Genomic DNA, 15671 nt, shown 5'->3' on the forward strand with positions numbered 1-15671 from the left:
CTGGGACTGGAATTGTACTAAGCATGAACTATTTTAACTATAGTTTGATATAGGAGCTTGGAAATACAGACTTCAATATATTGGGCTAAGGAAGCTGGATGGTTTTTAAAATTTAAGCAGCAAATTCACTGAGTCCCCTGCTCTAAAGGTGCTTCATTGAACAAGAGTGAAATGACTTTCAGTTCTGGAGAAAAGCACCCTAAATAAGGAAAGATGTTAATTCACTCTATTGACTCACCATCAAATAGCCTTCTATGTCTATGGTGTTATTTTCCAAACACCCTAACTGTTAACTTTCATTTATTAATTTTAAACAATTATTAGCACAGTAGGAACCAACTCTTCTCAACAACCTGTTGTGGCCCAGCAGGAGCCGTTGGAGTTGCCACCAGACTCCGACAGTGAGGGTCCCTATGAGTCGGCTCAGGAGGAGGTGGAGGACCCGGGACAGGGGTCTGACTCTGAGCAGGGCGCAGAGAGGCTGGTCGGCCACCAGGAGGCGCCAGAGGCATGGAGCAGAGGTGAGAGCCAAAGGAGGGGGGCTCCTGATGCCATGCCTTGGAGCAGTAGGGAGGAGTCACGGGACAGTGACTCAGACATCAGCAGGGAGTTCTTAGGTGCTCGTTACCGCCGCGCCCACAGATGCCAGGAACAAGGGTGCAGTTATAGGCGGTAATTGCTCTCAGCTGCTGATAAGTAGACTCCTCTCCAGACTATAAAGGGGCTGCTTGTGGACACGCCCTTTGCAGGAATCAACTGATCATTAGAGTTTGGAGAAGCTCTCAGATCTGTGTCGTACCTCGGCAGGCTGGATTGCTGCCAAGGGGGAATCAGGAGCTTCGCAGACTGGATTGCTGCCAAAGTGTTCACCTGGACGCCAATCTGTTACCTGGACCTCGGCAGGCTGGATTGCTGCCAAGGTGGAATCTGGAGCTTGGCAGGCTGGATTTCTGCCAAGGTTGAAACTGTATGTAATAAAACATCTTGAAGAGACTTGGTTTTGGAGTGACTTTGTGTACGAGAGGGGGGGTCAGAACAACAACCCAAGTTGAAACTATAAAGTAATATCATAACATCAGCAAAGAGGCATTTACCTCCTAAGGCATGCTTACTTCATGCCTTGATTTTGACATCTTTTCATTCATTTCTTTTAACTTTTCTCCCCACCTCCCCCTCTCCTTCCTTCCTTCCTGTGTTCATTCCATGGGGTGAGAGGCAGCCCTGATTTCACTTTTTCTAACCTCTCTCTCCCCTCCCTCCCTCTCTCTCTATCATTTTTTTTAACTCTGCAAAATTCTGGTAACTAGTTTTTCAATAAAGTTGATTTTGTTCTTGGAGACAGGCCATACTATAGCATCAGCCCTTTTGTGTGGTGCCCTTGAGCATTAGCTTTCAAAATAAAGTACATTTTGGTTCCAACTCAGCTGCCAACTATTTCAGTTCTGTGATATGCTCTGCCATTAACTGGTCCCTGGAGTTTTGTCTTTTATCACTATGCCAACAAATCTCAGATTTATTTGTTTCTTCAGCCACAGGTGCTGTGTATTCCCTCTGGGCTCAGTTTCAAGCATGGAGACCCCAAATCTCTCAATTCTAGATGATGGCTTTAATTCGATATCTGCCCCTCTTATTATGAATCACATGGGGATTATTTCCCTTTCATTTCCCTCTACAGAATTTCCCAACAATTTCTTAGTCGAAGAATTGGTTGAATTATCCAGGGATCCCTCCTGAGAGGGAGAATTATGATAAAAGTTTCAGCTCTGCTCTTTGGCCGAATCCTCCAGGGGAGACTTTGGGCAGAGAAATATGGAGTTTTGGGACAGGCAGGGTCTGTACTCTTGAATGTCCGTCTCTCTCCTTTCCAGGTGAAGCTGAGTGTTTCTCTGTGTTTCAATCAGGAAAGACACTGTATCATATTCCACCTTGTGAGAGTCCTTTGAATTCTTCTAATTCTTGAGAAACAGAAAAGGGATTCATTGATTCACCTCATGAATGATGGACCTCCTGCTTCTGCTTCTGATGCTGCTGGTGTCCCATCCAGTCTCTGGGAAGCTGAGAATGAAATGCCCACAGAGTTTGGAGCACCAGGATGGAAAACGACCACAGAGCTTTTTCAGCCCAGGAGACCATCTCATCAGTATAGTCCTCAGTGGAGTGGAAAAATTGCATACAAACTTGCTTTTCAACGTGGCTCCTTCTCTTCAGTTTGTTTTCCGTGATCCGTAAGTCATTCAGGGTGATAGAGTTGCACTCCCTCCATTCTAACACTCTCCTTCTTTTCTGTTTTTATTTTTTATTTATTCCTATATTGGAGATTATGTCTAATTTCCTGAATGATTTTGATTTCCATGGCTTCTCTCTTTTGTCTGATTTTGTGAAAGAAACTCAAATTGAAAAATAGGCCTGAAAAAAAAGCTGAAAGGGCTGCAGGTTATTTTCCTCTCTCAGTTCAATCCTTAATTTATCACTTGAATAATGAATTTTATTTAAAGTAGTGGTGGAACCAGTTGTAGTTGCTGTACCTCAGCCCATTTCCATATTTGTATAACTGATTATTGCTTTGGATCAATGTTGGCTTAAGGTTCAGTAGGCTTTTGGAGGCTTATATATTTTTAAAAAGTTTAATTTGTTGCTGCCCATTATAATAACATTTTTGTTTACAATAGGGAAATTTATGGTTTTCTACATGTCTTAATATTCATTGTCAACATTCAAACAGTCAAAAAGAATCCCCAGCTCCTGCACAATCTCACACTTGGCTATAACATCCATGCCAACTATTGGAGCACTTTCCGCACTTCAGATGCCTTGCTGGACATTCTCTCCACTGGAGAAGCCAATGTCCCCAACTACGGCTGTGGAAGAAAGGAGAACCTTCTGGCTCTTCTTGATGGAGCTAGAAGGGACATCTCCATCCAGATATCAACATTAGGAGGCACCTACAAAGTCCCACAGGTTTGTGTGTGTTTTTCTCTCTCTGGTAAAGTGAGGGGTAGGTGGTGGTGGGTGAGCAATAGATGCAATCATGTCTTCTCCATGGAATTCAAGAGCTACTTTTCTACATATTAGCAAAAATGACAATATTTTACCCCATTATGTTCGTGTTGAGATTAATCATAAAAAGCCTGAAATGCAAGCAATACATTCCCCGGAGAAGACATTCTACCAACTATTTAACTGATCAAAAAATATCCCTCGTTGTTGGGGCCTCTATTGGCATCTTCATTTCCACATATAAATAATATCCAGTCGGATTGATAGAAATAGAAGCATTTTATCTATCTAAAAAGTGGAATAAAAAGGACTCTAGCAATTATAGGCCAAATAGACTAGCAGATATTGTGGCTGAAATGTATGCCTGAATCCTCCTAGTTAAACTTGAGAAAAATGCATTTCTTGCAGAAGAACCAGAAGGTTTTAGATAGTGAATATCTATATAGATTTTATAAGAAATATTGCATGTCAATAATCTAATATTGGTAACAAATTTGTCTTGAAATATCTAATCTATATCAGCAAAGTAAAACACGGTTTTGCTGGCTTTCTAGATGTTAGTGCATTTGCCATAATTAACATAGAAATATTATATAGGAAATTGATTGCCCTCAAAATACAGCTCCACCTGTTGGCCCTGATCCAGGCTCTTTCTCCAGGTCCTTGTTTGAGAGGGAGGTTGGGGCTCAATGGAGCAATGAGAAGAAGGATTGATATTTACCAAGGAGGAAGGGAAGGATGCATATTTGAACCCTTGTTATTCTCTCTTCATATTGACAATTTACTTCAACTAATGAAGGATCCAAAAACACATCATAAATAAATGTTATTTCTTTCTTTGACAAAAATTACTAAATTAGTGGACCAGTGAAATGCAGTGCACATAGTTTCCAGTATTTGGATTTTAGAAAGGTTTTGACAAAGTAAACCACCATCTACTTCTTGGTAAGCTAAAAATATGTGGGATAGACAGCATCACCCCCAGATGGACTCAGCCTGTGGTCCTCAATGGAACTACATCTGCATGGAGGGAAACAAGCAGTGGGGGACCCCAAGGTTGCATTTTAGGCACAGTACTCTTCAACATCTTCATCAATGATTTGGATGAGGGATAGATGGGGAACTCATCAAATTTACAGATGACACTAAACTGACCGGAATACCCAACAGCCCAGAAGATAGGCTCAAGATCGAAATGGATCTAGATGGACTTGAACCCTGGGCCTATCTAACAAAAGGGAATTCAGAATAGAGAAAAGTAAAGTAATACAATAGCAGAGTTGGAAGGCACCTTGGAGGTCTTCTAGTCCAACCCCCTGCCTAGGGAGGAAACTCAGCCCCACCTGACCTGCTCCCTGCCGGCTCCTGCAAAGCCTCGCCATTCTCCTCCTCCTCTCCTTCTTCGTGTCGTCCTCCTCCTCCGCCCAAGTGGCAGTGGGCTCCACAGGACAGGTTTTCATTTCTGCCCTGGGGCAGAAAACTCTGGTGGGCTGGAAGTGAGTGTGAATGGCCTGGCTCTCCAGGGCTTCCTGGCTCAGTTGGAGGCTTCCTTCAGCCTTCAGACAGTTGCAGGGCTTGTTTGGGTTTTTTTGCTTCCAGGTTGGTGCAGGAGGCTTTCCAGGGCCAAAATGGGGGGGGGGGAAAAACCCTGTGCTTTCTGCACCCCATTTTGGCCCTGGAAAGCCTCCTGCACCAACCTGGAAGGAAAAATAAAATAAAATAAAACCCCTGCACCTGTTTGAAGGCTGAAGGAAGCCTCCAACTGAGCCAGGAAACACTGGGGGGGCGGGGGGGAGGTCATCCACACTCACTTCCAGCCAGCCGGAGTTTCCTCAGCAATGTGAGCGCCTTCCCTGCATACTCATGTGTCTCCCCCCCCCCCCCTTGGCCCTCCACAAAGGCCCGAAAACGAGCTGGCAGGCAGGGAGAGGACGCTCTGCATGCCACAGGTTCCCCATCACGGCTCTAATCCTTTCAATTCCTTTTCCATATCAATTATTTAACAGCTTCAGAGGCTCTGAGTGATAAAAGCAAATTCCCCTTTTTCCACCACATGTTCCCCAAAGAAGGAATCCAGTACCCAGCAATTGTCCAGCTGCTCCTCCACTTCAGATGGACCCTGATTGGCCTCTTTGCTTCAGACACAGAAAAGGGAGAGAATTTCATGAGGATTTTTACTCCTGTGCTTGTCAGGAATGGAATTTGTGTGGTTATATCACAACTGTTCTCAAAGACTGGATATACTTCATACCTCAGGAATTCCCTCTCTAAGTGGAGACAAGTCAACGTATTTGTTCACTTCATGGAATTTGAAACCTTTTGGGACAGAATTCTTCCTTTCCATTTAACACTAATGCGTCTGCCAGGACCCATTGAGGGGAAAGTCTGGATCCTCACAAATTTTGCAGAGTACAAAATAAACAAGCGCAGACTTCTCAAATACATCCATAGTATTTGGAACTTTGGTTATCTGTTCAAAGAAAGGCCAAAAGATTCTGCCTTTAAACCCTTTTTCTTTGTGGAAGTAAAGTTTCAAGATCATTATTTTCATTGTTCTCTTTCAAAGAATGTCTTTTCTATCAAAGGCCGCAGAAGATGCACCCAGAAAGCCCCACTGGAGACTCAGGGGAAATGGGACAGATTAAGGGCCCAAAGTGACTACCACCATTACAGTCTCATAAAGACTCTGGCCCAGGCCATGAATGATGCATATTCCTCCAGATCGAGGAGGGGAAGGAAGGAGGGAGAAAAGATCTTGGGGTCTCCAAGGCTGCAGCTATGGCAGGTATGGGGGTCCCGATATGGATCCATTAATCTTAGATCCTTTGGAGGAGGAATCCAGAGGAGAAGGAGGGGAACCATCTCAACAGATCTGGCCAATTTAATTACTCAGGGAATTAATGGTTCCAAAGAGTAGATACCATGGCATTTTAATATTTAGCACTGCTAATTGGAAAATGCTGTTTTCTTTTTAAAATAAAACCCCGTATTTGTGGCTTTGTGATGAGCCTGGTGGAATTCCACCTTTCTTCCGTCCCCATTGCAGGTGGGTCTGTGTGCAGCTGGAGAGGCAGCTAAGCCCCCCTATTCTCCTCCAATGAAAGGGAGCCTGGCGTGGATCTGGATGCTTCATTAGGAGAAGAGGACAGGTGAAACTGAGGAGATGCAAAGAGTGGAAACCAAATAGAAAGACGAGATAGGCAGCATTAACTAACAGACAGCAAAGAAGCAGCTGGAACCTTTCCAGCGATGCTCCGTGTGAGGGACGGAGGCGTTTCCAGATGACCAGGGGTCTCGGTCACAACGGCTGCTTCCGTCTTCTCCAAAGGCTGACAGAAAATAGAGTCTGACTTCAGACCTTATAGTGAGGTTTATCTGTCCCCGGCCACTAGGTGGGGCTAGAGCAACAAAATCAGCACAAAATGGACCATTTTGCCCCCCCCAACCCCCAGCAGCACTCTATAAGCCTCCATAAGGCTACGCATGCAATTTTTTGACAAAAAACGGGCTTGTTTTTTCGAAAAACGGGCCATTTTTTGCTCATTTTTGCCCCCCCCTCTCTGCAAGCCCCCCCCCCAAGTCTATTCATGACTTTTTTTAAAAAGGGGGTGCGTTTTTACAAAAATGGGCTGTTTTGGGGAGGTTTGGAGAGTGTATAAACTTTTTTTCCCCTCTTGGAAAGCTCTTTAACTGGTTGATGAGAATTACATTGATCAAGTGCTTTGCCAGCAGAAACAAAGTCTTAGGTGCTGCAGATTATTAGCGATTTCCTTCTCCAGCACATCGATAAATACACCTGGAAACATCTACCTATCTACCTACTCTCTCTCTCTCCCTACCTACCTAATGTATTTCTCTATCTGTATATCTCTCTCCATTTCTCTCTCTCTTTATCCCATTATCTACCTCCCTACCTCCCTCCCTACCTACTGTATTTCTTCCTCTTTCTCTCCCTCTACCTACCTACCTACTTTTTTTAAAAAATTGCCTCTTCAAAACCTCGGTGTGTCTTATACTCCGGTGCATCTTATACTCCGATAAATACGGTACATGTTGTGGCATGACAACCTTTATAAATTTGGAGGAGACCCTGAGACCATCTAGCCCAACCCCCTCCTCTCTGCAGGAATCCCAGTTCAAGCTTCTCTGACTGATGGCTACTCAGTCTTTGCTCTCAGACGATCCATAAAGAGGAGACTGAACTTCTCTGCTTTACTGGCTCAGCTCTAAAACAGCTCATCCTTTTATCATATATTTTTTTCTCTCATTCAGTTACAATCTCCTCTCTTGTAACTGAATTCACTTTTTCCATGTCTGACACTCTGGAATAAGAGTGAGCGGATCTTACACACGTGTGTAGCAGGAGTCAGTTATTGGAAGAGGGTTGTATCCAGTGGTAGGATTCAAATCTTTTTACTACTGGTTCTGTGGGCATGGCTTGGTCTTGTGACTGGGTGGGTGTGGCTTGGTGGTCTTGTGACTGGGTGGGTGTGGCTTGGTGGTCATATGATTGGGTGGGTATAGCCAACTTGACATCACTCATGTCAAGGGGTACCTTGCCTGGCCTCTCCTTGCAAAACTGCAAAACTTCTAAACTGTACACATTCAACCTCACTTACTGCGTTTAGAAAAAACACCCCCAGAGCCCACTTTCTGGCACACATTTAAATATCACTTCTGCACATTAGAACATTACACAGGCCTTCAGATGTTCTTCCCTAGCCTGCACATGACTGTTAGAGCCAGGAGATGTCATGGATTGAGTAGAATGTGGCAAAACTCACTTAACAACGCTCTTGCTTAACAACCAAAATGTTGGGCTGAATTGTCATAAGTCAAGGACTGTCTCTGCCTTCCTCTGCATGGCAGCTTTGTCCTAGTAAACTCCTTCCCTTTTCTGGCAATTTTCCTCTCTGTTAGAGGCACCAAAATAATCCAGAGGATATCACGTCTCCTGCTGGAGCAGGGTTTGGACTAAATGGCTTCCAAGGTCCCTTCTGACCCTACTAGAGCAGGGGTTGGACTAGAAAATGACCTCCAAGATCCCTTCCAGCCCTTTCAAACATTGTTGTGCAGTTTGAAAGAGTCTTCTGAAGCCATGGTTTGTGTCCTTCCTTCCTTTCATTTTCTCTCTTTCCCTCCCTCCATGTATCTATTGACCCATCCATCCAACTATATCTCATTCACTTCCTCCTCCCTCCCTCTCTCTTTCTTTCCCTTCCTTCCATAACTCCCTCTTTCTTTCTCTCTCTCCTTTCCTTTCTTTTCCTTTCCTTTCTTCTTCCTTTTCTTTTGTCTCTCTCTTTCTCTCTCTTTCTACCCCTTCCTTTCCTCCTTCCAAAGCTAGGAGATCCACCTGAAACAAAAATTCCTTTGGATGAAACCACCCATTTTACACACACACACACACACACACACACACACACATGTACACACCCTTCCAACCAGCTCTGCGTGGTGGGCCGGTGGCCGAAGTCCTTTCCAAGTGCCCGGCAGCATCGCTCGCATCCCAGGAAAGCCCGGCTGATTAACTTACTGGGACGCACTTTGATCGGTGTCTCTTCTGTGCAGGCAAGCTTCTCTCTCTGGAGCAGGCAGAGAAGGGGGACTTGCAGGGATAAGATTGTGAGTTTGTGTGTGTGTGTGTGTGTGTGTGAGAGAGAGAGAGAGAGAGAGAGACAGAGAGTGTAAAAGCGAGAGAGGGGGGGAAGATAAAAGAAAAAGAGAGTGAGAGTGAGGAATCAGAACCTTTTCAACCTTGTGGGCCGCCTGGGAGGAGGTGGAAACAGGGCGAGGGCCTCTCCCCGTTTCCTCTGCATCTTCCTCCCTCTTCCCCAAGTTTTTCTTTCCTCCCATCCATTCTCTCCCCCTCTCCTGAGAGCAAGGCGGCGCTGCTTTGCCTGGGAGTTTTCTGGGCTCTGGAAGGGGCAGCAGGGGGGGGGGGTCCCCAGAACTTCTTTGGGAGAAGCGTCATTCTGAACTCCGCGTTGGGGGGGCATGTGCGTGGGGTGTCCACTGAGGGGCTTTTAGGTGGAGGTGCCTCTGGCCAGGGGGGAAATTGGAGTGGCTCGGGTGAGCCAGGAGGGACGATTGAAATCTGTTGGCTGAGCTGGTCAATCCCCCCCTCCCCCTGTTTGGACCTGGCCGAACTGTCCTCCCTCCCTCCGGTCACTGTGGAGCTGCTGCAGCCTCTTCCACAACACACTGCCCAGTTATGGGCCCAGCTTGTTCTTCCCTGCAGTATTCGGGTGGGGGGGTTTCCCTCTGTTTGGGTGTAGAATTTGGCTGCAGAAACGCAAAGGGGTGGGCAGCCTTGGAGGGCCTGTTCACCCTTCCTCTTTTCCTCTCAGCCCTGCAAAACCAGAAATCTCCCCCCCCCTTCAAGCAGCAACTGAGACTGTGCAGGGGGGGGGGGCAGGAGAAGAAGATCTGACAGATCCCAATTCTGCATCAAGATGTGTTTCTGCAATGGGGAGGGGGAGGGGGAGGGGGTAGCCCCAGCTTCCAAAGGCCTTTTAGCCATAATTGCCATCAGAGCAGATGTTGGGGAGGGGGTCAAGGAGGAAAGGGGTCCCCTGACTCTCCCTCAGACCCCAAGGAAGGAAGGAAGGAAGGAAGGAAGGAAGGAAGGAAGGAAGGAAGGAAGGAAGGAAGGAAGGAAGGAAGGAAGGAAGGAAGGAAGGGGAAGGGAAGGGAAGGGAAGGGAAGGGAAAGGAAATGGGAAAGAAGGAGAGGATGAAAAACTGAGGGAATGGGAAGGGAAGGAAAAAGGAAAAGAGAAAGGAAAGGAAAGAGGGAAAAGTTGAATAATGGCCGCTGCTGGAGTGTTCGGGAGCAGCCTGAGGTGGGCATTCCGGAGCAGGCCAAGACGAGCAGAAGGCCACGGCAAAGACAGGCAAACAGGCTGGGCTTCATGGACACGTGGTTGAGGCAAGGGAGCCAAAGAGCAGCTGCAGCTATGACTCTAAGGCCCCAGCCAAGGCCTGCGAGGCAAGTAGTGGAGGGGCAGGGCATGGCCAGGCAGAATTTTTATTACCAGTTCACACAAACTGTGCCAGACCAGCTGAATCCCACCACTGGCTATATCTTCCCTTCTCCAGCGGAGAGATTGTTTCAATTGGAAAGGAGGCTCCAAGAGTCCTCTTGATCTTCAGCTCTTCTCCTTGTTGTCTTTCCTCAAGGCTAAGAACAGCTCCTTTGATCTCTTCCTTGGCTTCATTGTCCTTCCCTGAAGTTCATGTAGATTTTGTACAAATTCTCCTCCAAGCTTGTTGTCTGCAAGGGGACCTGGTCCTTGAGTTGGGGTCTCCCCAAACTAGAACGTTCACTTCCTGAGATTCTTATGGCTGCATTTGCCTTCTTTTCATGAACATCTCCCAGCTGACTCAGATTCTGTCTCCAGTTAACTACGATTTTGAGATCATTTTCACAAACATACATATACAATTTGGTATCCCTCATCTTTCTTCTAGTCCATCATTCGTCTTCTTATATGAGACTCTATTGTTAGTCAAGTCCTAGTAGCTAAAAATCAGATATTTTTCTACTGTGTGCTAATCATAAATATTGTTTCGGGAAACTTGATATTCCTTTATAAAATTTTATTTTATTCCAAAAGGTGAAATGCAAGTTTTGGAAAACTTTTAAAATGAAGTTTCAAATAAGGCTCCTAAGTTGAAAGACTTTATATTCTTTAAATCACATCAAATTCGGTTACTTTAAGATAGTATTAATGACCATATTAATGACAATATAGAAAAATTGATGACCAATGGCAAATTGTTATCCATCACATTCAGGTTTTATGGAAATATTAAAAAGGGTTAAACATTATTTGAGTTTCATTTTGAAGACAGTTTTTATCAACTTTCATACCACCCAGGTTTCCAATCACATCACAAAAATTGTTTGTGAGTCCTTTACTGAAATCCAGTTCTATCCCCAGAGTTCCCATAATCTATTTAGAAAGTGTGATGATATGTGAGAATGACTTTTGGGATGAGGGGAAGGGAGGCTGCCCAGGGAAAGATCAGAGAAGAGGGGAGAATCCTGCAGCTGCATAATGGGAGAGAAAGAAACTCAGAAAGTATCCTCACCAACTTTTCAAGATGAGAAAAGTGTTGGTGGGAGATTTGTTCTTTCAAATTGTCAAAATTTTGTTAATGTCGCATCACAATTAATTAGAATTAGTACATCTGGAGATGTTTTCCATCAGGATGACCAGGGAGAAGATTAGCCTGACAGCTTTCTTCTTGATCAACCCATGCTTTCTGGGAATCTACCTGTTGTTTTCAAAAGGTTTATGGATCATCTTTTTTTCTATGTTCATTTTATTTGTCATCTGCTCTGGAATGTTCCCTATAATTGACCAACTGTGTCAATTATATTTTCTCTATATTTTGTCAGTATGTGATTGACATTTTTTTTTCAAACTTTTTCAAACTAATTAAGATAATGGCAGTATTTGTTTCCTATTTAACCATATTTGGAGATAAGACAATTATAGAAGAAAGATTCAATAAGGGATAAGAAACAAAGTTTTCTGTTTTTCAAATTCCTGGATTTTCCTAATCTAGTTTCATCCGTTTCTGAAGAAGAATGAATTTTGGAATATTTCTCACTTTAAACTGTACTTGGACCAAAATGGAGAGAAAACAGCGGATCTTTATATTGTTGGCTTCTTGGTTCTCCCCAAGGAGGATCCCAGGAGACAGATTTTGGCGTATTTTATAAGACAGAGACTTTCTATCAGACAAGATGCTCTTTCACGGCTAAAGTTGCTCAATAAGGTGGGAGAAATATTGGTGTCCTTTCTCTGTTTCCCAAAGCCTGAGGTCCCACTTCAAGTGGGCAAAGCCTATAGTCTCCAGGGTGGTTGGCCTCCCATGCCAGTTGGTGACATCTAATGGAAGTTCTTCAACAGACAGGACCTAAGTGGAGGGGCTTTGCCATGTTTTATGGAAATCTTTCAAGATCTTACTGGTCAGAAGTTTCTTTTTTCATCATATTAATTTCATAATAAAAATCTAATGGAATAAATGTTTCCTAAATCTTTTACAATAAATTTTATTCTCAGTTTTAATATGAATATATCATCATATGTACATCATTTTTCAATTCCATCCCTCCTGACTTTACTAGACTTTATTAGTAGAAAAGTACTTTATTGTAATGTTAAATGCCAAAAGCAAAAGGGAGGAACTAAATGAAGAATCTGCCAGTAGTTAGTTATACCTCCTGCATCTTCTTAGAAGAAGTCAAATATTTCATATTTACTTACATGAAGACCAGAGGCTATTTGGATAAAGTCAGTGTCTATCTCTATTTTCATAAATGTTGACTACTAACACATTTTCTTTGGCGTTCCTTGTTTTTCTGCTCAGTCCCTGCTTCAGTCCAACTGTGCGAAAAATTGTCATCCTGGATTTGTCAAGAGGGCTCGAGAAGGAGAGCCAGTTTGCTGCTATGACTGCGTTCCTTGTCCGGAGGGGACCTTCTCCACTCAGGAAGGTGGGTCAGAACATTTTCATGAAAGTGCAAATTAAAGGACAGATTGAAGCTCACCTGGATTTTTTTATTATTTTTAACCTGCACAATTTCTTATCTAAAAGGAAGTAAATCAAAAAGTCTTTGAAGGAGGGGCTGGGTGGAGATGGGAGGAGGGGGTGGCAGACTGAGCAAGCTTTACTAACAACAGAGGAAACATCTCCCCTGCTGATGGATTCCAGACATCACAGGGTTCATTCCAAGTTCTCTGTCTGCCTCTTGCAGAGTTTATTCTTTTTATACAGTTTTCACAAGCAAAGCAAAGAGCATATAGCCTCAGCATCTTATTGGTGCATTCTCCTTGTCAATCTCTAAGAACATCCCAGCCCGGATAGAGTCTTACATATCTAGATGATGTCTGGCACTGCTAATTAGGTGAGCTCATAGGAATCTGAGGTAACCAGCTACTGAGATCATGGCAGTGTGCTGCGCATGTCTGTACGTAATCTTTCCTCCATTCCTACACCCTGCTTTTTAGTCTGGATACGTGCTGCTAAGTTCACCTTTCTAGGAAGATCTGAATTCTTTGAAACTTGATAAATTGTTTTAGGTCCACCTTCTGAAAGACCTTGCAATTCAGTGTATATTGGATTCTCCCCTTGAGGATCACTGAGAAGGTGTCACTGGTCCATAATGTGGTGCTGTGGATAGTTATGGGGGGAACTCATTACACAAATATTCTGCCAATCATGTAGATCAATCAATCAATCAATCAGAGTAGAGCTGGAAAGGACCTTGGAGGTCTTCTAGTGCTACCCCCTGCTCAAGCAGGAGACCTGACACCATTTCAGACAAGTGACTGTCCAGTCTCTTCTTAAAAACATCCAATGTTGAAGCACCCACAACTTCTGGAGGCCAGCTGTTCCTCTGGTTAATTGTTGTGACTGTTAGGAAATTTCTCCTGAATTCCATATAGCTTCCAGATGTTAAAAGATACTGTAGGTATCCTCTAAGTCCAGTATATTAATTGCCATATGGCAGGACTCTAAATATTTGTATGAAAAGATTATATGATTCATTATTAATCTGTAATAATGTAGCTTCCTATGAATTACATTACACGTTACACCAGAAATAATTCACACCCTAGGACAGTGATGGCGAACCTTTTTTTAACGGCATGCCAGAATTGCACGCATGTGCGCTATTGCATGGACCCGCGTGCCCACTCAATTTCCCACCCCTGCGCATCTGCAGGTGACCCCCTCGCATGCGCATGCAACCACTCCCCAGGCTCTGGAGGCACCCACAGCTTCTGGAGGCCAGCTGTTCCACTGGTTATTTGTTCTCACTGTTAGGAAATTTCTCCTGAATTCCAGCTTACTTCCAGATGTTACAAGATACTGTAGATTTCCTCTAAGTCCAGTATATTAACATTTTTGGCTAAAAAGATTATATGATTCATTATTAACCTCTAATAATGTAGCTTCCTATGAGTTACATTACACGTTACACCAGAAATAATTAACACCCTACGACTTTCCTCAACTTCTTATACCTAGCTACTTTTTTAAAAGATTACATCCTTCTTATGCTAGTTTTAACAAAAAATAAAGGGACAGAATTTTAAAGAAAATTAATTTTTGGTTTCTCAGATGCAGAAAAATGCACCAATTGTCCAGATGATAAATATCCAAATGAGGACAGAGTCCAATGTATCCCCAAAGTTGTAACCTTCCTGTCTTATGAAGAACATCTGGGCATCATCCTGGTCTCTTTTGCCCTACTCTTGTTCCTAAGTACAGGACTTGTTTTAATCATCTTCACTAAATACCGAGAAACTCCCATTGTCAAAGCCAACAACCGGGATCTCTCCTACATCCTCCTGGTCTCCCTCCTGCTTTGCTTCTTGTCTCCTTCTCTCTTCATTGGTCAACCAAGGAAAGCCACCTGCCTTCTCCGACAAACGGTTTTCAGCATCATCTTCTCAGTTGCCGTTTCTTCTCTCTTGGCCAAAACCATCACGGTGGTGCTGGCTTTCCTGGCCACAAAACCAGGAAACCGGGTGAAGAGATGGTTGGGGAAGAGCTTGGCCAACTCCATCATCCTTTCTTCTTCTGCTGTCCAAATTATCATCTGCTCCATCTGGCTGGGAGTTTCTCCCCCCTTCCCTGACTCTGACCTCCACTCCCAGCCTGAAGAGATCATCCTGCAATGCAACGAAGGGGCCGTTGTCATGTTCTACATCACCCTCAGCTACATGGGCTTCCTGGCTGCCATCTGCTTCACGGTGGCTTTCCTGGCCAGGAATCTGCCTGGGGCCTTCAACGAAGCCAAGCTGATCACCTTCAGCATGCTGGTCTTCTGCAGTGTCTGGGTGACTTTTGTGCCCACCTACCTGAGCACCAAAGGGAAATACATGGTGGCTGTTCAGGTCTTCTCCATCCTGGCCTCCAGTGCTGGTCTGCTGGGCTGCATCTTCATCCCCAAGTGCTACATTATCCTTCTGAGGCCAGACCTGAACACAAAGGAGCATCTCACAGCCAGAACAAATGTGTAAATGTGAGACTGAGAAATTTCAACTTTTAACATGTTCCACAGTCTAAACCAGTAATTCTCAATCTTTTTTTTGTCCATGCCCTACCTAAGCATCTTTAAAATCCTGGTCCCCCCCCCCCCTCCTGTGACATATAATTCTTACTTTACTCAAAGAGTGAACTCTACACATGCGGAGGAAGCCTAAAAGGCCATTAAATTGGTTTAAACAAGGTTCAAATTGCCCCCATTAAAAATCAAATTGCCCCCCTGTGAAGCATGGGCCCCACGTTGGGAACCACTGGTCTCAACATAGACAATGGTCCAAGCTGTTCTGCATGCAGGAGTGGGCCAACTCTTTTTCTTCAAATAAAGAAAGGGTGCGTGGAAGATTGTGAGGAGACAATTTTTTTGGAGAAATGGGGGCATGTTGGCAAGATAGAAATATAGAAGGAATGTAAGGAGCAACGTTGATGCCCTCATTTCTCAGGACATTTTGCCCAAACTGCTTTTATTTACACAATAACTCTTTCTTGAGGGTAGCAACAATACAAGGGTGGGAAGATAACTTGAACTCTCACTAATTATGAATATTCATGCTTACATCTATTAAATAAACTATGCACCTGTATGATTGTCATTTTCTCCTCCTT

At 44.1% G+C, this 15671-nt stretch overlaps 1 protein-coding gene across 1 annotated transcript; it reads left to right on the top strand.

The window, feature by feature from the left end:
• Positions 1 to 1998: 1998 nt before the first annotated feature.
• LOC309393076 (vomeronasal type-2 receptor 26-like) lies at positions 1999 to 15043 on the top strand (the record flags this gene model as incomplete). The annotated part of the gene is made up of 6 exons (XM_081954865.1): positions 1999 to 2225; positions 2670 to 2962; positions 5004 to 5782; positions 11574 to 11786; positions 12381 to 12507; positions 14139 to 15043. 6 exons carry the CDS (start codon positions 1999 to 2001, stop codon positions 15041 to 15043), a joined length of 2544 nt encoding a protein of 847 aa, XP_081810991.1.
• Between the last annotated feature and the right edge of the window lie 628 nt (positions 15044 to 15671).

The sequence above is a fragment of the Natrix helvetica genome (assembly GCF_964273705.1).
Source record: "Natrix helvetica genome assembly, chromosome: 5".
NCBI lineage: Eukaryota > Metazoa > Chordata > Lepidosauria > Squamata > Natricidae > Natrix > Natrix helvetica.